At 42.5% G+C, this 22,914-nt stretch overlaps 1 protein-coding gene and 1 long non-coding RNA gene across 2 annotated transcripts in view; one reads left to right on the top strand and one right to left on the bottom strand.

Annotated features, from left to right (window-relative positions):
• GRAMD2B (GRAM domain containing 2B) overlaps positions 1-1,071 on the bottom strand; it is a 126,914-nt gene extending 125,843 nt beyond the window's left edge. Inside the window, exon 1 of the mRNA XM_053220367.1 lies at positions 929-1,071. Coding sequence (XP_053076342.1) covers positions 929-1,056 — 128 coding nt within the window. The 5' untranslated portion in view covers positions 1,057-1,071. The remainder of the gene's footprint in view (positions 1-928) is intronic.
• Positions 1-22,914, top strand: part of LOC128315023 (uncharacterized) — a 180,725-nt gene that overhangs the window by 38,857 nt on the left and 118,954 nt on the right. The gene's annotated exons all lie outside the window — the stretch shown is intronic.

The following is a 22,914-nucleotide window of genomic DNA, read 5'->3' as shown; positions in this document are numbered from 1 at the left end:
TTCTCGAGGAATTTTTTAAAAAAATTAAACTCCTCCCCATATAATTGGTACTCCCCCAGAGGTTTTACAAAATGTAAACTAGAGAACAAAGCAAAAGTCAGAACACCAAAAACCTCACCCTTAGTGCCTGCTTACAAGGAAGTCGATGAAATCGCACCTAAAACCAAACTTATCTTTCTAGATTAAAAGGAACTTAAAACTCAAACATGCAAGTGCGAAAGTGCAAGTGTGTCATAATTGCATTTTCTTTTGTTGTATTTTTCTGTCTTTCTGCTTGCCTCCTTGCCTGTCTTCCTTCCTTTTTTTTTTCCTTTCCTTTAGATACTCCCTGATAGTCTAGTGGTTAGGATTCAGTGCTCTCCTTCTTCCCTCCCTCCCTCCCTCCTTCCTTTCCTTCCTTCCTTTCCTTCCTTCCTGTCTTCCTTCCTGTCTTCCTGCCTTCCTTCCTTCCTTCCTTCCTTCCTTCCTTCCTTCCTTCCTCCTTCTTTCTTTCTTTCTGTCCCATTTTCCTTTCACTGGAAAATACTGAATTCTCTTGAACAAATGGAGTCCTGGACTGCAACCATACTTTTCAAGCTTTTCCTAGCATTGCTCATTGTCCTTCTCTACTCGAGGTCTCTTTTTTCGATTTGAATAATACAAAAACCCTCAAACCTTGCCAGTTCTTCGACGCAATAACCCTAGAAGCAAAATACGCTTGTGTCGTAGGTTAATATGTCCTAGGTTCTTAAAGCATGTGGGATCACTCTTGTTTTTTCTCAAGCCCTTGATGATAAACAAGGAGAATGCTCCCAATGGGCAGCCAAAGACCTCCCTCAAGTGGAGGCTTTCTGTCCTTGAGATGCTAAAGAGAGACCTTTTATATAACAAAGAGGCAATACCCTCTTCTCACCTATTGTTTTTTCCAGGTCTGAGACCTGTCACTTACTGTTGTCGGTCTGGGTCCATTGGCTTCACTTCCCTCCTCTTGAACATGCTCTTATGGGGCAGGAGCTGAGCTTGTAAGATCTGCTGGATGTTCCTCTTTGCTTGAATGGCCTGCTGCCTTTTCCACATCTTTTAGAGGCCGCTGATCTTCTCTTTTAGAGGTCAGCTGATCTTCAAGAAACTCTGGGGAGTACCAGGAAGGAACTTTGAGTTTACTCCTGATCGGGCCAGTGACAGCCCTTTCAGCCAGGTGGCCTGCTTTTCCCTCACTGTATAAGGTGCTATCTCAGAAGGTTTCTCTTTCAGACTCTGCTCAGGGGGATGTGATTGGCCACAGCCACGCCTGAGACGTGCAAGTGTGGGTCAGCAAATGACTCAAATGCAGATACCGATGCTTTCCCATCTCCTCCATGGGCGCAGCGAGTGGTTAGCTCAGACAGGTCAGGTGTCATTTGGAGCTTTCTGGTAAACCAGAGTTTGAAGTCTACCCCTGCCTGACACACCTATGAAAAAGCAACATTCTGTATGACTCCTAAGATAATATTCCTTCTCACCTCGAGAGCTTCATCTTATCTTGATGCTGGTGTGAGGTCACTTACACTGACCCCTTGCTCATGATGACCTATGTCTTATTCCAATCTTTATGTCTTTCCTCCCTTCAGAAGATAGTGAGAATGTGCTACCTCAGAGATTGCACCTCAATTCTCCCTCCTCTCACTTCCTCCTCTTTGTATGACTCTGCCTTTTTTTTTTTTTTAAAGTTTTTGTTTATTTTGAGAGAGAGTGAGACAGAGACAGAGAGACAGAGCCCAAAGAGGGGAGAGGCAGAGAGAATGGGAGACAGAATCCCATGCAGTCTGTATGCTGTCAGTGCAGAGCTCGACACAAGGCTCGATCCCACGAACGGTAAGAGCATGACCTGAGCCAAAGGCAGATGCTTAACCAATGGAGCCACCCAGGCTCCCCATGACTGTACATTGTTTACATTGAACATGCCCAACACAACAACTTTGATACTGATTGTTAAATGATATTATCAATGTTTTATCACCGCTGCCTCAGCTATGCTTTCTATAATCAGAATATACTTTCATTTTATTTTTATTTTAAAAAATGTTTACTTATGTATTTTGAGAGAAAGAGTGCATGTGGGGGAGGGGCAGAGAGAGAGGGAGAGAGAATCCCAAGCAGGCTCTACACTGTCAGCACAGAGCCCGATGTGGGGCTCTATCTCACGACCGCGAGATCATGACCTGAGCTGAAACCAAGAGTCAGACACTTAGCCAACTGAGCCACCCAGGTGCCCTCCAGAATATACTTTTAAAGAAATGTGTTTTGTGCTGTGTTCATTATGGTTCTTTTCTCATGGTGGGGATTCAATAAGTATTTCCTGTTGATAAATTTGTCATACTAGAAAAGGTTATTTTACAGCAAAGTAGTTGTAAAAAAAGTTGATCTTTTTTATTCTTCTTTCTTTTTAGCTGTTCCATCAAATCACTAATGCAAACACTAAAGTTACTCCTTAATTAGAAGAATAAAAAAAGAATGAGGGCATCTGGGTGGCTCAGTCATTAAGCATCTGACTGGCTCAGGTCACGATCTCGCAGTTTGTGAGTTCAAGTCCTACATCGGGTAAGCTTGAGCCCTGCTTGGGGTGAATGTGAACCCTGCTTTGGGTAAAACACAAGCCCTGGGTGAGCCCCCTTCTCCCTCTCTCTTCCTGCCCCATGTGGGATATTCTGTCTTTCTCTCTCTCTCTCTCTCTCTCTCTCTCTCTCTCTCTGCCCCTTGCTCACTTGTACCCTCTGTCTCTCTTGGTCTCTCAAAAAAAAAAAAAAAAAAAAGAAAAAAAAAGACATTGGCTGAACTCAAATGATAAACTACTTTTAAGTATTTAATAAATTTTAATCTATAACCATTGCAAAACAAAATGTATGTGTGGAGGTGATTTACTTGTATAGGAAAAACTAAGACGAAGATTTACCAATGAGAAGGAAGAGTACAGTTTACTTGAGTTCAAGGCTAGATAATAGAAGAAGATTTCTAGGCATGGGATTATTAAGAATGCACACAACTTTTATTCTCTATCCTCCCTTTTCTACTCTTTGAATCAAAATTTGTCTGAAGGTGTTGATGATCTCGATTAAATTAATGGCCTCTGTTTATCCGTATCCTTTGCCCAATATCTTTGTAGTCCCTGCTCACTCTAATTTGGGCTGGCCTTGTCACTTGCTTTGGCCAGTACAGTGTGGCTGAAGTGATGATGTGACAATTCTGAGTCTAGACCTCAAGAAATGTTACATGTTTCTGCTCCCTCTCTGGCTTCTCTGTGGTCACCATGACAACAGGTCTGTATTTGGGGCATGCTCCATGTGAGGCCACATGGAGAAGAACTGAGTCATTTTAGCTATCATGGAGCCCTCAGCTCCCAGTTGACCTGCCATCTGACCACAGACCGAGCCCAGATAAAATCTGACAGGTCTAGATTAGTAGAACTACCTGCCAACCGGTAGCCTCCTAAGAAATATTAAATAGATTTTTAAAACCCCTGTGTTTTGAGGGGCCAACCTGGGTGGTTCAGTCGGTTGAGCATCTGACTCTTAATTTCGGCTCAGGTCATGGTCCTAGGGTGGCAGGATCGAGCCCTGTGTCGGGCTCTGCGTTGGCATGAAGCCTGCTTAAGATTCTCTCTCTCTCTCTCTCTCTCTCTCTCTCCCTCTGCCCCTCTCCCCTGCTTGCTCTCTCTCTAAAATAAAAATAAAAATTAAAATACAATAAAACGTATGTTTTGAGACGGGTAAGCAGTAATAGCTAACAACTTCACATCTTATATTGGTAATACTAATTAATAGTTTAAGTCAGTAGTAAGTACTCCCAGGGACTATTATATTTTAACTGTTGTCAGGTGTTTGAGCTAAACGAATGTAAGTTTGAGAGTGTCTTTGGTTTCAGTAAGTGAAGATGGGAAACTTAGGGCATGCAATGGAATCTTCCTGGGATCGTAGTCCCATGCACTTCAGAAGGCTATTACTAGACACAAGAAAACATAGTTTTAAGGTCAGGTGGGTGGCATCAGTTAGAGATCTCAAAGCTGTAGCCGGTAGACCTACAAACAGTTGCCATGACGTCCCCACACGCATGCTCCCCAACCTCCCCCACGGCATTCCCACTCCCCAGGCTAGCCTCCCCCTGCACAGCAGACCACACTACCCATGACTCACTCTTCTCGGGTCTTTCACAGAAGCCCTTCTTCCATCCCCTGTATCAGCTGCGCTCCAGGGTTTTGCACTGAAGGGCTAGCACCAGTCAAAGGTGACCCCCAGTCCTGCCTCCTGCCTCATGCGTGATGAACCCTCAGACGTGCTAAGGGTTTCGCATTTATGTACTCTGGTTTTCTTTTCTGCAAAACGGTGGTGGGGAAAGGCCCTCAGCAAAGCTCTGCTCTGTCTCTCTCCTGCTCAACTTCACAGTTACAGAAAGAAGTTAGGGAAAAACAGAAGGTTTGACTTTTCAGAAAGTGAGTCCAGCGTTCTTTTGATCATTGGTAAAGATAGTTACTGCTGATTTAGAAACCTTGAATATGGGCCAAAGCTTTAGCAAATATTAACTCTAATTTTATGGCCCTTATTATTAACAGCCAGATAAATGATAGTTCAGAGATTTTACATGATGTGAATGGATCCAAAGTCACACATGTGATTAGAGGCAAAGCCATAAATATAGCAAAGCCATAAATGTAGTAATAGTTGGAGTGTCTAATTTGTACTTCTGAAAAAAATTAAAAATCTGCCTCCCATTCCATAGTATGGATATGTAACATCGTCTTTCGAGTTAGGCAGTACCTCCTGAACCGCATGCATTCTCCTTCAGACACATGAAGGAGCTCGAGCCCTACCAGAGTCATCTTATCAACCTGAGAGCCTATTGTAGACCCCTCATAAACTCAGCTTTTGGGAAAACAACAGGAAGAGGCCCCTCGGCGGGGAAGCCTGGTGGGAAAGTGGGGGCAAGTGTTGTCATCGTAATGGTGCCTTTTAGAACAATAAGCTCCAAGCCAGGTGACTTAATCCCCCTTGTGCTCAGCTTCCTCATCTGTAAATGTGGGTGTGGAGTCAATCAGTGCTTTCCTGAACTGTGGTCTGTGGACAATTTCCCTAGCCCATGTGAAAGTTGGGAAATGCTATCTACAAGGTCCATCCATCCCTTAGAGACCTTTGTGAAGGTCTGTATTCAAGAAGTCTGTCATAGCGATCCTGGAAACCTCTTAAGAACCTAAAGGAAGAATGCCATTTTGGAAATGTACAGTCAGATGATTCTTACAATTTCCTTTGGCTATAAAGACATCTGAGCTAATAGATCTTTTGTTCTGTTGCAATTTACGGCTAATTCCATTTTCTTTCTTTCTTTCTTTCTTTCTTTCTTTCTTTCTTTCTTTCTTTCTAGCAACAATGCTTTTATTTTAACAAAAAAGTGTATAAAGAGGGTCACAAAATGGGGGGTGGTAAGATAGGATGTAATGTGTGCGGTGTCTCTGGATTCCATCCCTCTCTTCCTGCCCCACACGCAAAAGTTACTGAATAATGTAAATGTCACCATTCACAGTGCCAGAACACCATCCAAATAATTGTTTTCATCAGGGTCAAAAAATACAGTGATTATGAATGTGCTGTGACCAGTTATTGATTCCACTTTCTACCAAGGAAGGAAACGGGGAAAAATAATATTTTGGGGTACCTGGCTGGCTCAGTTAGTGGAATGTGTTACTTTGGTTTCGGGATTATAAGTTTGAGTCCCATGTTGGGTGTAGAGGTTACTTCAAAAGAAAATCTTTATTATTATTATTATTTTAATATTTGCTTTTTTAAAGTTTATTGATTTTGATAGAGAGCGAGAGAGAGAGTGCACACATGAGAACAGGGGAGGGGCAGAGAGAGAGGGAGAAAGGGAGAATCCTAAGCAGGCTCCACAAGGTCAGTGCAGTGGGACTCAGAACTCTCAAACTGTGAGGTCATGACCTGAGCCGAGATCAAGAGTCAGACACTTATCCAACTGAGCTACCCAGGCGCCCCATTAAGATTTTCTTTTTAAGTAATCTCTACACCCAACATGGGGCTCGAATTCATAACCCTGAGATCAAGGGTCACATGTTTCACTGAGTCAGCCAGGCACCCCTTAAAAATAAAATCTTAAAAAAAAAATCATATTTTCTTGGTTGTCTACTTTGTGTCAGGCCCTGTGTTAGATATTCTATGTATTGCTTATTTATTTCTTGCAATACTATGTGGAGTATTATTATTCTCACCTTGCTGATATTGATCTTAACTACATCATTTTTTTTCATAACTACTGTAGTCTTACTGAGAGAGTAACAGTACATCCACAATGTAGAGTCAGTGGGCGCAATCCCCGATACTCTATCTCTACACATTCTCTAGGTGATATTATCCAGCCCTAGGGCTTTAATACTATTCTTATGATGTGGTGATGACTGATGACTCTGAAATCTCATAATTTTCTCTTGACTGTTCCTGTATTAAATAAACATCTCAGATTTAGTGTGACCAAACCAGCATTTTAAATTCAGAGCTTTCCTCTAAAATTTTCTTGCCCAGTTAACCCTTAGTAATTGGCCTCCATGTCTGCCATGTCAAACAGCAATTTAGATGTTGATTTCTCTGATACCTTCATTCACCATGTGCACTGTATCACCCAGTCTGTTCTTGCAAGACACATCTAGAATGTGACTGCTTCTCTCCATTTCCATGTGTATTTCTGGTCAAGCTACATCATCTCTTATGAGGACAATTACCGCACTGTTCCATTTGTTTCTACTTGTGTTCTGTCTGCAATCAGGAGCCAAGATGATCTAAGACATAAATATAGGCACTGTCTTGGCCAGTTTGCTGAGGAAGACCACCAGCTTTGTGGGATTGGCTGTATGTGAGGGTCCACACTAGAGTCTAAGAGTATCGTACACAAAGATTCTTGATGTTCTTGAGCAAATTCCTAAAAATGCAGCTTACAGCAAGTATATAGAATGGATTACAAATGAGAAGTGGGGTATGGTTAAAGCGGAACCAGATGTTGAGAAATTAGAAGACCCACTTCAGGGTGGCCAACTAGAAGAGGTGATTCTTCAGGCTGAAAAAAAGTCTGGCAGGAAAAATGATACATTGGAAACCATGGAAGCCTTCAGTGGAAGAGCTCCTGCCAACCACTGGTAATAGCCAATATAATCCTCATTAAATGACCAGTGTGTTGATGGAAAGCTGATGTAATTAAGTGTTCTGTTACATAAAAGAAAGAAAGAAAAAATTTAGACCATGTTACTTTGCTCCTTAAGACCTTCTGATGATTTTCCATTTCGCTAAAAAAAAAAAAAGAAAATCTAAGTTGCAGTCTCTGGCCTTGCTCATGTCTCCAACCTCATTTGGCCGATGCTTCCTTCCCTACGTTGTTTTCTTTCCCGATCTGCAACGTACCAGGCTTGTTCAACCCCAGATTGCTTCGCTTGCTCTGCCCTCTGCCTGGATGGCTCTTCTCATCCTCATTTGTTGTTGGTTCAAATGTTGTCTCCTCAGGGGTGCCTTCCCTGACCACCTTTTCAGAAATGATCCCACGTTGTGCAGAAACTATCACATCATTCTGCTTTGTTTTTCAAAGGAGTTGTCCCTCTTGGTATTTTATTAGTTTTTTTGCTACCCTCCCACCTGTTTCTCTCAACTAGAAGGTAAGTCCATGAGAACTTCCCTCTCTTTGTTGTGTTCAACCCCACATCTCCCTGCTGGTGTGTTTCACAGTGCCTCGTACATACAGTGGCTTAGTAGATATGTGCAGGCTTAATAAAATAAATGTTATCTGTCTTGCTCATCTTCCCAGCCATTTCTGTTCAGCGCACACTTAAAAATAATCAAACACATGTAAGGCTACACACAGTGTCTTCAAGCAGATTTCAAACAAATGTACTTTTTGGAAAGAAATGTTTAATGTGTATGTATGTATGTATGTATGTATGTATTTATTTATTTATTTTTACATGTGTTTATTTTTGAGAGGCAGAGAAAGCACAAGTGGGGAGGGGCAGAGAGAGAGAGAAGGAGGCAGAATCCAAAGCAGGCTCCAGGCTCTGGGCTGTCAGCACAGAGCCCGAGGCGGGGCTTGAACTCACAAACCGTGAGATCATGACCTGAGCCGAAGTCGGGCGCTTAACCAACTGAGCCACCCAGGTGCCCCCAATGTTAATTAATTAATTAATTAATTAATTGAGAGAGAGAGAGGGAGAGAGAGAGGGAGTACATGTGCACACGTGAGAGGAGGAGGGCAGAGAGGGAGGGAAAGAATCCCAAGTAGGCTCTACACTGCCAACTTGGAAGCGGATATGGGGCTTCACCCCACAACATGAGATCACCACCCTGGGTGGAAACCAAGAGTCACTCGTTCAACTGACTGAGCCATCCAGGCACCTGTATTCAGAAAAATTTTTAAATGAGATTATTATCTGCATGGGATTTTTAAAAATTTATTTATTTTTTCAATATATGAAATTTATTGTCAAATTGGTTTCCATACAACACCAAGTGCTCATCCCAAAAGGTATCCTCCTCAATACCCATCACCCACCCTCCCCTCCCTCCCACCCCCCATCTACCCTCAGTTTGTTCTCAGTTTTCAAGAGTCTCTTATGCTTTGGCTCTCTTCTACTCTAACCTCTTTTTTTTTTCCTTCCCTTCCCCCATGGGTTTCTGTTAAGTTTCTCAGGATCCACATAAGAGTGAAAACATATGGTATCTATCTTTCTCTGTATGACTTATTTCACTTAGCATCACACTCTCCAGTTCCATCCATGTTGCTACAAAGGGCCATATTTCGTTCTTTCTCATTGCCACGTATTATTCCATTGTGTATATAAACCACAATTTCTTTATCCATTCATCAGTTGATGGACATTTAGGCTCTTTCCACAATTTGGCTATTGTTGAGAGTGCTGCTATAAACATTGGGGTACAAGTGCCCCTATGCATCAGTACTCCTGTGTCTCTTGGGTAAATTCCTAGCATTGCTATTGCTGGGTCATAGGGTAGGTCTATTTTTAATTTTTTGAGGACCCTCCACACTGTTTTCCAGAGTGGAAATGCACCAATTTGCATTCCCACCAACAGTGCAAGTGGGTTCCCGTTTCTCCACATCCTCTCCAGCATCTATAGTCTCCTGATTTGTTCATTTTGGCCACTCTGACTGGCGTGCATGGGATTTTTTAATGTGTAAAAACTCTGAGATAGAAGAAAGGACAACACTGTTAAGAAGTCATCAGATACTTCTGCACTGAGGCAGTGGAGGTTTGGAAAGGATAAACTGGTGATTCTGGTGTATTTTTTAAGTCATGGTTTCCAGGAGAGGGCAGGGATCAAACTACAAATGGTTAAACATGGCTTTTGGGAACTTGTCATATAATTCTTTTTTTGTCCAATCACTCCTTGCTATGGAGGCCAGTGGATTAACTTCTTCCAAACATTGCACTCCGAAAGGAGGGATGCTCAGGGAAGGTGTGGGGTGGCACTGAAATAGCCCCCTCTAAGGTCCCTGCAGAAGGAGACTGTCTGTTATAACCAAAATAAATTCGAAGAAGTGCCACATTGATAATTAGTGGAATATTTATTTTGGCGTGGTATAGCCCTTTTCTGAAAGTTGGAGAGATGTGGAAGAGAGAGAAAAATGGGAAATATCCTGTATTCTCGAAGGGAAAGGTATACAGTAGATAGTTTCATCTTTGAAATTCTGGCGCCACCTAGTGGTGAATGAAGCCTGTTTTAGAGACCCGCCATTTTTCTTAACTGTTTGTCTCAAACTTTCAGGTATGTCTTAGAATCATACAGTGAGCTTGTGCAATTCCCCCCCCTCCCCACCTCCCACCCATTGCTATAGATTTCAGAATCCTATAGTTCTTATGTGGGGCTTGGGAAACAGAGTCTGGAAAACGGGTTTCCCAGGTAATACTGTAGAATTTTTAGTTAGCTTTTTAAAAAAATAATCATACATCAAGTGGCTCTAGCGATGTTTCTGGTTGTCTTGCCGTAAATTTGTTCCAGAAAGACCATCCTGGCCACAGATAGGTTTAATTGAGGTAATAGTGTCTGAAAGGAGAAGTTCCAGTAATTCGTGGAGGTCCAGGCTTTGCAAAACCACCTCAGGGGCTCCAGGCATTTCCCAGGTGAACTTTTTAAAGGAGAATTTAAAAAAGATTAAGTAAGTAACTGGATTGATTATTATTATTGTTATTATTATTATTATTATTATTATTATTTAGAGAGAGCGCAGGTTGGGGAGAGGGGCAGAAGGAGAGGGAGAAAGAACCTCAAACAAGCACCACACTCAGTGTGGAACCCGACAGGGGGCTCGATCCCACGTGGGGCTCAATTTCACAACCGTGAGATTGTGACCTGGCTGAAATTAAGAGTCCAACACAACGGAGCCACTCAGGTGCCCCTCTCAGAAGACCTTTAATTTAAGGCTTCCTGAGGGATTCCCAAGGAAATGAATCTTCAAATATGACCTCAGACTCATAATAACAAGTACTCAGGGCATCTACAGAGCTCAGTTGGTTACGTCACCCGAGTCTTGATTTTAGATCAGGTCATGATCCACAGTGCTTGAGATCAAGCCGCCTGTTGGGCTCTGCTTGTCAGAGTGGACCCTGCTTGGGATTCTCTCCCCCCCCCCCCCACCTCCGCCCCACTCCTGCTCATGCTCTCTCTCTCAAAAAATAAATAAACATTTAAAAACATTTAAAAATCTGGCACATTGACTCACATGTGCTTGACTGTGCTCAGATTTCAGCTGTGAATGTAGTGGACAGTTCCATTCAGGCTTCCACTCATTTTAAGGTGATAAGGTCCCCCTTCAAGTCCTCACCTAATGCCCCAGGATTTCCTTTGGTGCTGCACACACCATAAGGAACTTTCTGGGTTATGACATATACCCAGCTTGGAAGCACGGGGGAGGTTAGCACATCTGGGAGCAATCCTTGATCATGGGGGATGGGAGCCAATGGGTCAATATTCCTGCCTCTTCTGCTTGGGGAAGGGCCTCATGAAGGGTTATGTATGAATGGTAGGCTCGGGACTTTACCCCATGAGCAGAAGTGTGTTTGAAGGGAAGAGTAGTGGCAGGGAGAATTTTAATTAGGATCCTAGATATTTTGGTGGTACCATGGAGATGGGATTGGTTTGGGAAGTAAATGGGGTCAGAGACAGATACTAGGCATTAATTATAGTTGCTCTGATTTGAAATAAATTGGGACTAAATTAGGCAGAAAAATGCAGTAGAAATTTGAAGTAGGAGACGTGATAGTAACCCCCTCTCCCTCTCGCTCTCCCTCTCGCTCTCTGCCCCCAAGTGTACTGGTCTGTTTTCCTTCCTGAATTGAATTGGGCTTATGAAAGCCCACGAAATGGGCTCAGGGTCCCTGTCTTTGTTTTGTGTTGCTCTGTTGCAAACCTCCCTCAAATTTAGTGGCTGAAATGGCCTGTTGTTTTGCTGTTGTTCATAAAGTTGGGCTGGGCTCACCTAGGCGTTTCTTTTTGCTGCTCTTACCTGGGGATATGCAGCTGGTCGTTCTCTTTGCAGGCTTGCTGGTCAGTGTAGTAGTCAGGGTTCTCCAGAGCAACAGAACCAATACGATAGACAGGGAAACCATGGATTGCGAGAAACTTGTTCCGGCGAGTGTTCCACAAGATAAGCAAACATTTCTAACATATTTTAACTAGATAAAATGAGCGATGTCTGGCGATATGAGTAGGATGTGATGCTGAATGTCACATGATCACACCTGAGCCAATGGTCCTTGAAATTCGTTTTGATAGACAAGTGCTTTGGATTACAAGCATGTGTCCACAACGAATTAGGCTCCCAAACCAAGGTTTCACTGTATCTCAATATACATGAGGAGATTTGTTGTGGGAATTGGCTCAGGCAGTTGTGAAGGCTGTCTGCAAGCCGCAGAGCTGGTGGCATAATTCAGGCCGAGCCTGAAGGCTGAGAACCAGGAGCTCCCATGTCTGAAGGCAGGAGAAAATGGACATCCCGGCTCAAGAAGAAAGAGACGTTCGTCCGCTCTTCCCCTTTTTGTTCCAACAGATTGGATGCTGCCTGCCCACATTGGTGACCTCAGGTCTCTTCACTCAATCTACTGCATCACATGCTAATCTCATCCAGAAACACTCGCACAGACTCACCAAGACATGTTTTACCAGCTATTTGGGCAGCTGTGAGGCTCGTCATGTTGACACAAAAAACCACCCGTCACTGTCAGGGACCGCAACACAGACAGCTTGTCTTTGCTCTGCGTGCTGTCCTCCCCAGTCACACGCTTTCTCCTCTGGAGGCCACAGGTCTGGGGCACGAGGCGGGGTGGTGGGGCCGCAAAATCACGAGGTTCTTGAAGCCTGAGCTCAGAGTCACGTTCGGCACATCTGTCTCATTCTCTTGGTCAGAGCAATCACAAGGTGACTCAGCTGTGGGGAAGTAGACTCCATCTCTTGACGGAAAGAGCTCAAGGAATTTAAGACCCCTTTTAATTCACTACTGCAGCCCATCTTAGTAGCCAACGAAATGAACCATGTCCTCTTATACCTGGAATTGGCTTTAAAACTGTAATTCGGGGTGCCTGGGTGGCTCAGTGCGTTGAGCGTCCGACTTTGGCTCAGGTCATGATCTCACGGTTCATGAGCTCGAGCCTCGCGTCGGGCTCTATGCTTTCAGCTCTGAGTCAGCTTTGGATCCTCTCTCCCCTTCTGTCTGCACTCCCCCCCCCCACTCATGCTCTCTCCACAAATAAATAAACATTAAATAAAACACAAAAAAACCAAACCAGAATTCGGCTACTTATGTGCTGACCAGTCACACCTCCTCTCTCTCTTATGTGGTAAATATCCTGAGAAATATTTTATATCTGTGACAAGTTGAATTAACCTTCCCTAAGTGGAAGGGTGTAGGGAAAAGCTTGGATTAAAAAAAATTTTTTTTTCCAGATTCACTGGACTCACTTAGTTAATACCTTTTCAAAACTATAGTAATTATATTTCAAATGAGTTCTATTTTATTTTTATTTATTATTATTTTTTAATTTAATTTATTTTTAAGAGAGAGAGAGAGAGAGACAGAGAGTGAATGGGGGAGGTGCGGAGAGAGAGAGAGGGAGACACAGAATCCGAAGCAGGCTCCAGGCTCCAAGTTGTCAGCACAGAGCCCGACACGGGGCTTGAACTCACGAACCGTGAGACCATGACCTGAGCCGAAGTCAGATGCCCAGCTGACCGAGCCACCCAAGTGCCCCAAGTGAGTTCTAGTTTAAACTAGTGAAATTTTTTTGTGTGTGTGAATTTGAGTCTTTTTGTAAGGGAAAAGAAAAAAGGTATTTTTATTTTCACAGTATGGCACTGATGTTTATGAGATTATTTTCATAATTGCCCTAATAAACACCTTCATAATGGAATAAAAATAATTTATGTTTTAAATGCATGCAATTTCATGAAACACTAGAAAAAAATTTCAGTATCTTAAATTTCAGAATTACCTGGTAAAAATAGTTTATTAATTTTATAAAGTTTTATGACAGGATTGCTCACTGTAATGGAAATATCAAACACAAAGAAAGCTTTTGATAACCTGTTTAAAGGAAGCAGAAATAGGGATGCCTGGGTGGCTCAGTTGATTAAGCATCTGGCTCTTGATTTTGCTCAGGGTATGATCTCAAAGTTCATGAGTTCAAATCCTGCACTGTGCTCCATGTGGATAGTGTGAAACCTGCTTGGGATTCTCTCTCCCTTTCTCTCTGCCTTGACCCCGCTCGTGCTCTCTCTTTCTCTCTCAAAGTAAATAAACTTAAAAAAAAAAAAATAAAACAAGCAGAAATAGGGGGTGCCTGGCTGGCTCAGTCGGTAAAGTATGTGACTCTTGGTCTCTGGGTGGTAGGTTTGAGCCCCACACTGGGTGTAGAGATTATTTAAAGCTTTTTTTTTTTTTAATTGTAATATTTATTTACATTGAGAGAGAGAGAGAGAGAGACAGAGAGACAGAGAGGCAGAGAATGAGCAGAGGAGGAGGAGGAGGAGGAAGAGCTGGAGACAGAATCTGAAGCAGGTTCCAGGCTCCGAGCCGTCAGCGCAGAGCCAGAAGCCGGGCTCAAACCCACGAACCACGAGATCATGACCTGAGCTGAAGTCAAAAGCTTAACGTACTGAGCCATCCAAGTACCCTGAGATTACTTAAAAAGAAAAGGAACTGGAGAAAAGTAAAAGAGTCAGAAACAGAATGGAAATGCCTTTTTTTCTGTGAGGAATCATTTGGTCACATACCATACAGTGGGAGAAAAGTTGTGGGAAAATCTTCTCCCTTAACAGAGCTGTGGCCCTAAGGACAACTGCATAACTGCAGAGGCAGGAAAAAAAAAAAAAAGCACGATTTTGCTAAAGAGATGAGTGCAAAGGCAGCCTACATCAAAATCTTTTCAGAAGGACCAATTTTCTTTTCTTTTGAACCAAGATCCGTGATTCAGTTCTGGGCATTTCTTTCCAAGACCTTTTTTTTTTTTTTTTTTTTTTCTGGCTTCTCTCACACGACTTTTTGCCCTTCCGTTTCTCACCTCAAACAGCTGCTTCTGAAAAGTTGACTTTGAGCTGTTTCAAAAGGTCATCGTATTCACTGTTTCCTCTTCTGACTACCGTGTTTATATTCTGACGCTGGGCTCCACGTGTCTCGACGGGTTTTCCCAGGAAGGCTGGCTTGTTTGTTTAGATGCTCCTGAAACTGAGGAAGAGGGATTCTGTCTCTCAACGACAGTGAACCAAGCTGCTGGTACAGGTGAAAACGAAGATACATCTCAACAATAGAATTTGGAGCAAAAGAAACCAGACACAAGAGTACATGGTGTATAAGTCACTTATGTAAAATTCCACAACAGGCAAAGTTAATGTACAGTTCGACCAGGATATGGGTTACTTAGGTAGATAGGCTGGACAGTGCAAGCAAGTGGAAATGTTGGGGCGCTGCCTGGATTTAGGTACCGGGTACCTTGGCAGGCTTGCTTTGCGAACTTTTATCGCGCTGTGCACTTAGGATTTGTGCATTTTTTCATTTGTTACACTTCTTGAAAAAGTGGAGCAGTCGAGGAAGGATGGCTTTTTCCTTTGGCTTCAGGGAAATCTGCGCTTGGGTGCGTCTGGTGGTTTTTAAGGAAAGAATCGTTAAGTTGGCAACATTATATATTTTTTGAGACCCGCTTTATTGCAGTGTTGATTTTGATTTTATTGGGTTTCAGTGTCCACATAAACCACACGGAGGAGGTCAAGCATCCTATAAATCAGTGGCAATTAGAAACAACACAAAAACAATGCAAAGCAAAGCCAAACTCTAGGTGATCACTATGGCAGTGCTGCAGGACTGTATTTTATTGAAAGGACAATAGTCACGCTCCACTAAGGCTAGAAACCCTAAGAGGAAGCTGGAAACTAAACATTAATATCATTGAAACCAATATATCTAGACAACTTCTCTATTTTTTTTTTCTTTCTTTTATTTTCTTCCCTAATACCATGTAAGACCAGGTCATCTATAATTTGATATTTCTTTTTTTTTATTTTTTAAAAGTTTAATTTATTTATTTTGAGAGAGAGAGAGAGAGAGAGAGAGAGAGCATGAGCAGGGGAGGGGCAGAGAGAGGGAGAGAGAGAGAATCCCAACCAGGCTCCTCATCATTAGCACAGAGCCCGATGTGGGGCTCGAACTCACGAACTGTGAGATCATGACCTGAGCTGAAACCAGGAGTCAAACATTCACCTGACTGAGCCACCCAGGCACCCCTATCATTTGGTATTTCTTGGTTGATTCTGTTCAGCAGGAAGTTGTGTATTATTTTCTGGAAAGGGAAAGAAACAGGAAGTCATAAAGACTGGTAAAGTTAATGAAATATTTCACATTTGCCCATAATCACGTTTAAATGTTACTTATATGTTGTTGGCCGACTTCTGTTATTTCCTGTAACAGTACTGACTGCTATCTCATAGTGGGTGCTTCTTCCAGGAGGTTTTTTTTTTATTGTTATAGCATGTTGGACATAATGCCTGAATTCATCCTTCCTTCCTTACAGTAGAAACAGCTCAAATATTACCAATGATAGCATTCTTAAGACTCTGTCCCTTGCATAGAAGCTGGAAATTAGTGGAGAAAAAATAGATTAGCCATTTGAATTGCTGCTCATGTACCGGGGATACAACCTTGGTGGGTGGAAATGCATTTCATCCTTGGGACTCAGAATTTCAGCTTCACTGAATGTTTTACCCCATGTAGTTGTAAGCCTGAGAGAGAGAGAGAGAGAGAGAGAGAGAGAGAGAGAGAGAGCATGAGCAGGGGAGGGGCAGAGAGAGGGAGGGATTGTTTGTTGAGGGATTGAATTCACCTCAACAAACATTTCCTGAGTGACAGTTACGGTACAAAACGTTATGGATGAAGCCAGAACTGTAGGAGAGAGAAACGTGTATATAAAAAATTATAACACAATATGATAAGTGCCCTTGCATGGAAATAAAGAGGTGGCTTCAGACACAGAGAAAAGAAATCAGCTAACTCTGTTGGTGGCGCAGAAGGCTTTGGAGGAAGATCTTAAAAGAGGAGTGGAAATTTTTCACGGAGACAAGGTGGGGAAGGACATTACAGGAATGCACAGAGGCTTGAGTTTCCGTGGAGTGAGCAGACAATGGTGAGAAATCTGTTATGTGAGGGGCTGGAGGAAATGGGAGGTATTAGGAATGGAGCAGGAAATCCAGGCTAGGTTCTGGAAGAGTCTTGGATGCCCTGAGCAGGAGTTTGGATTTTACTGGAAGAGCAGTAGAAAGGTTGTAACAAAGGCAGTAGCGTGATCGTCCGTGTGTTTTAGGAGGGTAAGATCAACAGTGGGTAGATAATGCGTTGTCGAGGGGAAAGCAGACAAGGACCCCAGCTAGGAACTCTTGGAATAATCAACACTTTGGACCAGACTAAAGAAGCAATTTCTTGGAAGGCAGGCTTCATCTTGGATTTAAACGAGTTATGGTGTGCAGTTGGTGGAATACTGTCAGATCATGCAAACAATAACGGTGATCAATTTTAAAGGTATTGAAAGATGTCCAGAAAATAGTGCTGAACAGAAAAGCTTACAAAAACGTGAGCAATGAGTTTCTGAATCAATCTGTCTCTCCTTCCTTCTCTCTCTCTCTCTCTCTCTCCCTCTCTCTCTCTCAGTCTCCCCTTCTTGATCCATCCATACCTCTGCAGAGAAAAAAAGAGAATATACTGTACAAAGATGTTAATAAAGGTATTTACTTGCCAGTAGGCTTTGGGTAACTCAGATGCCCAATTAAGAAGATAGTATGGTTGGGTTGCCTGGGTGGCCCAGTTGATTAAGCGTCCAACTCTTGATTTCAGCTCAGGTCGTGATCTCATGGTTCGTGAGATCGAGCCCCTGTGCCAGGCTCTGCAGTGACACTGTGGAACCTGCTTGGCATTCTCTCTCTCCTCTCTCTCTTTGCCCCTCCCTTGCTTGCATACCCATGTGCTTGCTTTCTCTCTCTCAAAATAAATAAATAAACTTAAAACATAAAAGAATACAATGCGGAGGAGCTTAGAAAACTGTTCTTTTTCATATTCAGACCCTATTGAAACCTAGTGGGTAGTCTGGCATTTCAGGATGAGAGGGGGCATTTGCAGATCCAGCATATAAAGGGTCAAAATAAAACGATTAGAAATAGAATATAAAAAATGCAAGAACAGAATGTGGAAATGGGATTATTGAACTGACAAGAGAAGGCAGGTGAACAGTTTTATTTAAAGTTTGTGTTAAAGTTCATCTCTGGTTGCTTTCCGAATTGTTTCTTGTTGTCAGAGCCTAAGGATGTTGTTCTGTGAAGAGGGTGGTGATCTGAATGGCCTGTTTAAGGACCCTTCCAGCCGTAGGTCCTCCATGCCATGTGGTTCCACTGTTACCACTATATGAAGGGGGCTAATGGTCTTCTATTACCTTTTGTATTGTTTTAAGTATTCTTTTCAGAGCCTTCCAGAAAACAATATTGCCCACAGGTACAAGATGGAACTGATGCTTTTGGATAAGATAACTTACACACAGTTGTATGGGCCCAAATTGGTTTGACTGATTCAAAATGGAGCCTCACGGAAGGGTTGGCGTTTGAAGAGGTAGCTGTGGGAAGGAGGGATGCAGAATGGAGAGACAAGAAAAGGAATAGAATCACTGAAGTAATTTGCAGCAGGAAAAATGCATTTGGGATGAAAGAGGCCAATAGTCATGCTGCCATTTTTTTATTTCACTGTTATGAGAAAATGAGGTTCCCAGGAAGGAATATTAGGTCAGTCAACAAAACCTACTTTGGATTTGTAATTCATGCTTATGAGGAACCATCTCTTGAAAGCGCTCATCCTTCTGGGTCCTATGATCAGGTAACTTCACCTCCTTCTCTTGTTTAGACCTCAGACATTGGTTTCTTCATTTACATATTGATCTCCACCACTCATTCTCTTGCCAACACTTCTCTCTAGTTATTTAACTTCTCTTCGATTCCTTCATTTTTAAAGGAATAGGGTTCCCCTAGATTGTTAAATAAAAATTTAAAAATCATGGCCCCTTTAAGTAGGTTTAGAGCTTTTCTGGTTGAAGTCAAGGAAGGCAGAGTTCACCTGGCTCTTCTAAAACTCTCCCAAGTATTCCCTGAAAAGGGCATCCACAGAGCCAGGTTTGAAAACCACTGGACCTGACAATCTGCTTTCCAGAGTCAGGAGAGATTATTGTGGCCCAAAGTATCTTGAGAATAAAGATGTGTGTGGGGAGGATGTTTTGCTTTTCCACATTACATTTTCGGCTGGTTTCCTTAACAAGAGAAATTTTGCTACTGTGGTTATCTAGTAGTTGGGTACCAGGATCAGTTCTTGTGTTAGAGAAAATGAAAAGTAGCCAGTTAGAGGCAGGAAACAGTCTTCCTGATGATCTGCTGAGTGGTCTTTTGAAAATTGCTCGGGATCTTCACACCTCCTTTTCCCCTTGTTTTTCCATAAAGACCTCTGACAGGAATGTGCCTCACTTTGAGGTTCTGGGAAAAGAGGGAGCTGGCATCTGTCCTTCAAAGTGATGTCTTTGTTCTCAACTGAGTGGTGGAGCTTTGAACTCTTCTGGACATTGATGTCTCTCTGAGAATCTCCTAGTCTGGTAAAATACTCTTAACCACTTGCTTTCGAAGGGCTCAAGTAAAGAAAATTATTATTACACGTTTTGTGAGAAGCATTTTCTGCTGCCATTTTGGTCTTCCCCTCTGAGCATATTGTATGAAAAGAGCGTAGGATTATTCTCCTTTAAGGGAAGAAGAATCGTCTCATTGTTCTTTGTCAGGGTGCAAGTCATTTCCAGTGGATGGCCCTTCTTTGACCCTCCAAGGCTGCTGGATAGCACAGACTGCAGAGAGCTTGGAGGACACTTTAAGGGATTGATTCAAGGCAGCAGAAGCCTCTTATGCCTACAACCTAACAACCTTTCTTGGGATGCACTCAAAAGCCATTTCTGGGACCTCTACTTTGTGGCTTTCGAAGTCATATATCTTCATTAGGATTTAGAAGTAAACATATATTTTTAAAGCCCTAAGAAGGAAGCAGTTTGTCTTGAACACAGTAGATTTGATCTTTAGAGAGAGGTGAGCAGCCGACGTTTTTTCAGCAAAAGCTAAGGATGATGAATGAAATGCCCAGGGCTAAGAAGGCCTCTTCACAGTGCAGAGGGTTATCTTTAGAAGGATTTTAAATCAACACGCATCTAGCTACCTGGCTAAGGAGTACTTGATCAGTGACTTTTTCGTGGGATGAATCAGAAGAATAAAACCCCAACACTGTATCTTGCCTTTGTGAAAGAGTCAGTCTCCATAGTATCAATGGAATATATCTTGCAAATTATAATTCTTTGTGGGAAGGGTAAGCCCTCCTCACCTTCCTGGTACACTTTCTATAAAATACATGAGGATTGTTCTCTGGAAGTATGCTGTTAAATAATAGCATGTACAATTTTTTGATTTTTCCTTCTTATAGTTTTTTTTTTTTAATATTTAGACAGTCTTGGTATGTATGGGTATTGCTATCCAGTGAGAGTGAATTTTGGTGGTAAGATTTCTTAAGATGAAATTTTAGAGGTTTGGTTGGCATACTAATCTCGAATTTGAATGTAATATAGAATTCAAATCCAATTATAAGGCTTTAACATTTTCATAATCTTGTGTGTGTGTGTGTGTGTGTGTGTGTGTGTCTACAGATTTTGTTGGTTTAGCCGCTGGGCGTTTGATGGTAAACAAACATGACCCGCTTCCCCACCAAACACCTAAGCAAACTACATAAATACATAGTACTCTTGCAGCGTAGTGTGAGAAAAAAATACGATTCACTTCAGGGTGGTCTGATTTATGATCTGATTTCATGGCAATCTTAACAATAGCCTGTGTTTGCATCACACGTTTTTCTGTGTGCTTGATATACATCATGTCATTTGATCCTTTAAACAAGGCCCTGTGCCCGGTGCTATCATTACCCTACTCTACAGAAGGGGGAACCAAGATGTAGCGGACACAAGTCGTTTGGTTAAGATTACCCTGTTAGGAAGCAGTAGGGCCAGTATTCAAATCCAGCACTCAGAGTTCAGGGCCCACACTCCTGACAGTATGCTCCATCATCACAAGGAAAAGAGGGGATGGCCTGAATTTACCAACCACCTGCTACAGCTTGGGTTGACAGGAGAAAGAGGCACCATATTGTCCTTGGAAGAGCGTAGCGTTAACCTTGGGATAACCCATACACCAGTATGACCTAAAACCACACAAGTACGTACTATGTCTAAATTAATTATACTCCAGAGTGTGTACTTTAGCATCATTAAAATGTAAAAACAATTGGAAACTTGGAGAGAGTTGACTAAAGATGAGTTGCAACTAGGTTTTTTTTTTTCATTTTTGGTACAGAAAGGCCTGGGGAGAGTACTTGGGTAAAGAAAATGATAGTTTCCAGTTGTAGAATCCGTGGACTGATTTCTTTTTTTTTCATCGAGGCTAGAGATTCACTGCCTGAACGCATCACATTGGGGAGGCGGCCATGCTCAACACTATACCAGCAACGCACGTTGAAATCATCACATCTGGATAGACCCCTTGGCGTCTGGTTTAACAACCGTTGGCACAGTGTTGATGAACTTCTACACACAAAAAGGTGTGACTCCTCTCAGCCCTTGGGGCAGCTGGGTGCAGCCTGGAGGGAACCTTTATGAATCATGACCGAAGAACCAGCCGAGCACTCAAGGGCTCGGCTTTATGTGAATCCCCCCCGAACTCAGATACAACCAATGAAAAGGAAGGGATTCCAGATAAATGAAAATTGGGTTTTTATTACTTTTGCCACTTGGGAACATCAAATGTGAGTCAAATTACCCGTAACTTTGACATCGAGGTTTTGGTCCCAGCTAATGTTGTCTCAAAGGATAGTCTTCAAGTCATGCAAATAGGGAATTTGCAATTTTTTTTAAAAAAAGAGAGTGTCATTGATGGATTTGTGATCATCCCTCAAGACTTCTGTGCTTTGGAGATGGGGTCCACAGAGCACTTTAGCCCATTGTGGAAAGGCAGACAGGCCTGGAAGCATAGATTATAGGACAAAAAAAAAATCATTGGAGGCCCACAAATCTAAGGAACCTGCTTTGAGATTTTAACATGTTTCTGAGTTAAACGTGCTCACACTTACGAGGGAACAAGTTCAAACATTCTGTGAAACAAAGTCTCCTTTTAAAAACCACCATTGACAGAGAAGCTGGAGCCTGCTGTTAATTTTCGTTAGGTAGGAAAGGGTACGGATTTCTCCTTTACACATGGGACACTTTTCTCTGGACTAGGGAAGGCATGTGCTTGGGGATATCAACATTTTTTGCCAAGGCTAAGACTTTTAGAGTAACTTAAAAAAAATTTTTTTTTAATGTTTATTTATTTCTTAGAGAGAAAGAGACAGAATGTGAGTGGGTTAGGGGCAGAGAGAGAGGGAGACACAGAGTCCGATGCAGGTTCCAGGCTCTGAGCTGTCAGCACAGAGCCCGATGCGGGGCTCAAACCCACGAACTGTGAGATCATGACCTGAGCTGAAGTCGGATGCTCAACCGACTGAACCACCCAGGTGCTCCTGGAGCCACTTTTAGTAAAGCTCTAGAAACTTGGATTTATTTCATTATCAGCTTTATATACAAAGAGTTTATATATCAAGAATCGCTTCAGTAGGAGGAGAAGAGGGGGTTGGGTGGGTGTGTCACCTCACCTGTTTATTGTAGCATCTCTGGCCCCTGCTGTAGACCCTGTGGCTCATGGAATTTCTCCTCTCAGGGGTTGGCTGCTACCTTGAAGCTTTGCTATGTTGGAATAGTTGCCGTCTTGGTTTTAGTTTTCCTGTTGATGCTTATATTTGACAGGTGCCTATCTCTCTTCCTTTCCAAATTTCCTTTTTGGCCCCTGACCTTAATGATCAAGGATCCTCAGACTCTACTCATGTCTGGAACATATTTAAAAAAATTTTTTTTATGTTTATGTATTTTTGAGAGAGAGAGAGAGGAAGAGTGAGAGAGAGGAAGAAAGAGAGAGAGAGAGAGACAGAGAGAGAGAGGGAGAATGAGCAGGGGAGGGGCAGAGAGAGAGGGAGACCCAGAATCTGAAGCAAGCTCCAGGCTCTGAGCTGTCAGCACAGAGCCTGGTGCAGGGCTCCAACCCACAAACTGTGAAATCAAGCCAAAATCAGATGCTTAACTGACTGAGCCACCCAGGTGCCCTGAAACATACTTATTTTTCATTACATAGGCAATATGTGCTTATTATAGAATTTATTATAAAAGAATACAGATGAGAAATAATAAGAATCAAAGGGAAAAGGGACAAAATATAAAACCAA

Source organism: Acinonyx jubatus, chromosome A1 (assembly GCF_027475565.1).
Source record: "Acinonyx jubatus isolate Ajub_Pintada_27869175 chromosome A1, VMU_Ajub_asm_v1.0, whole genome shotgun sequence".
In the NCBI taxonomy this organism is placed as follows: domain Eukaryota; kingdom Metazoa; phylum Chordata; class Mammalia; order Carnivora; family Felidae; genus Acinonyx; species Acinonyx jubatus.
Note: the sequence above shows the minus strand (reverse complement) of the source record. Positions and strands in the feature narration are given on the sequence as shown.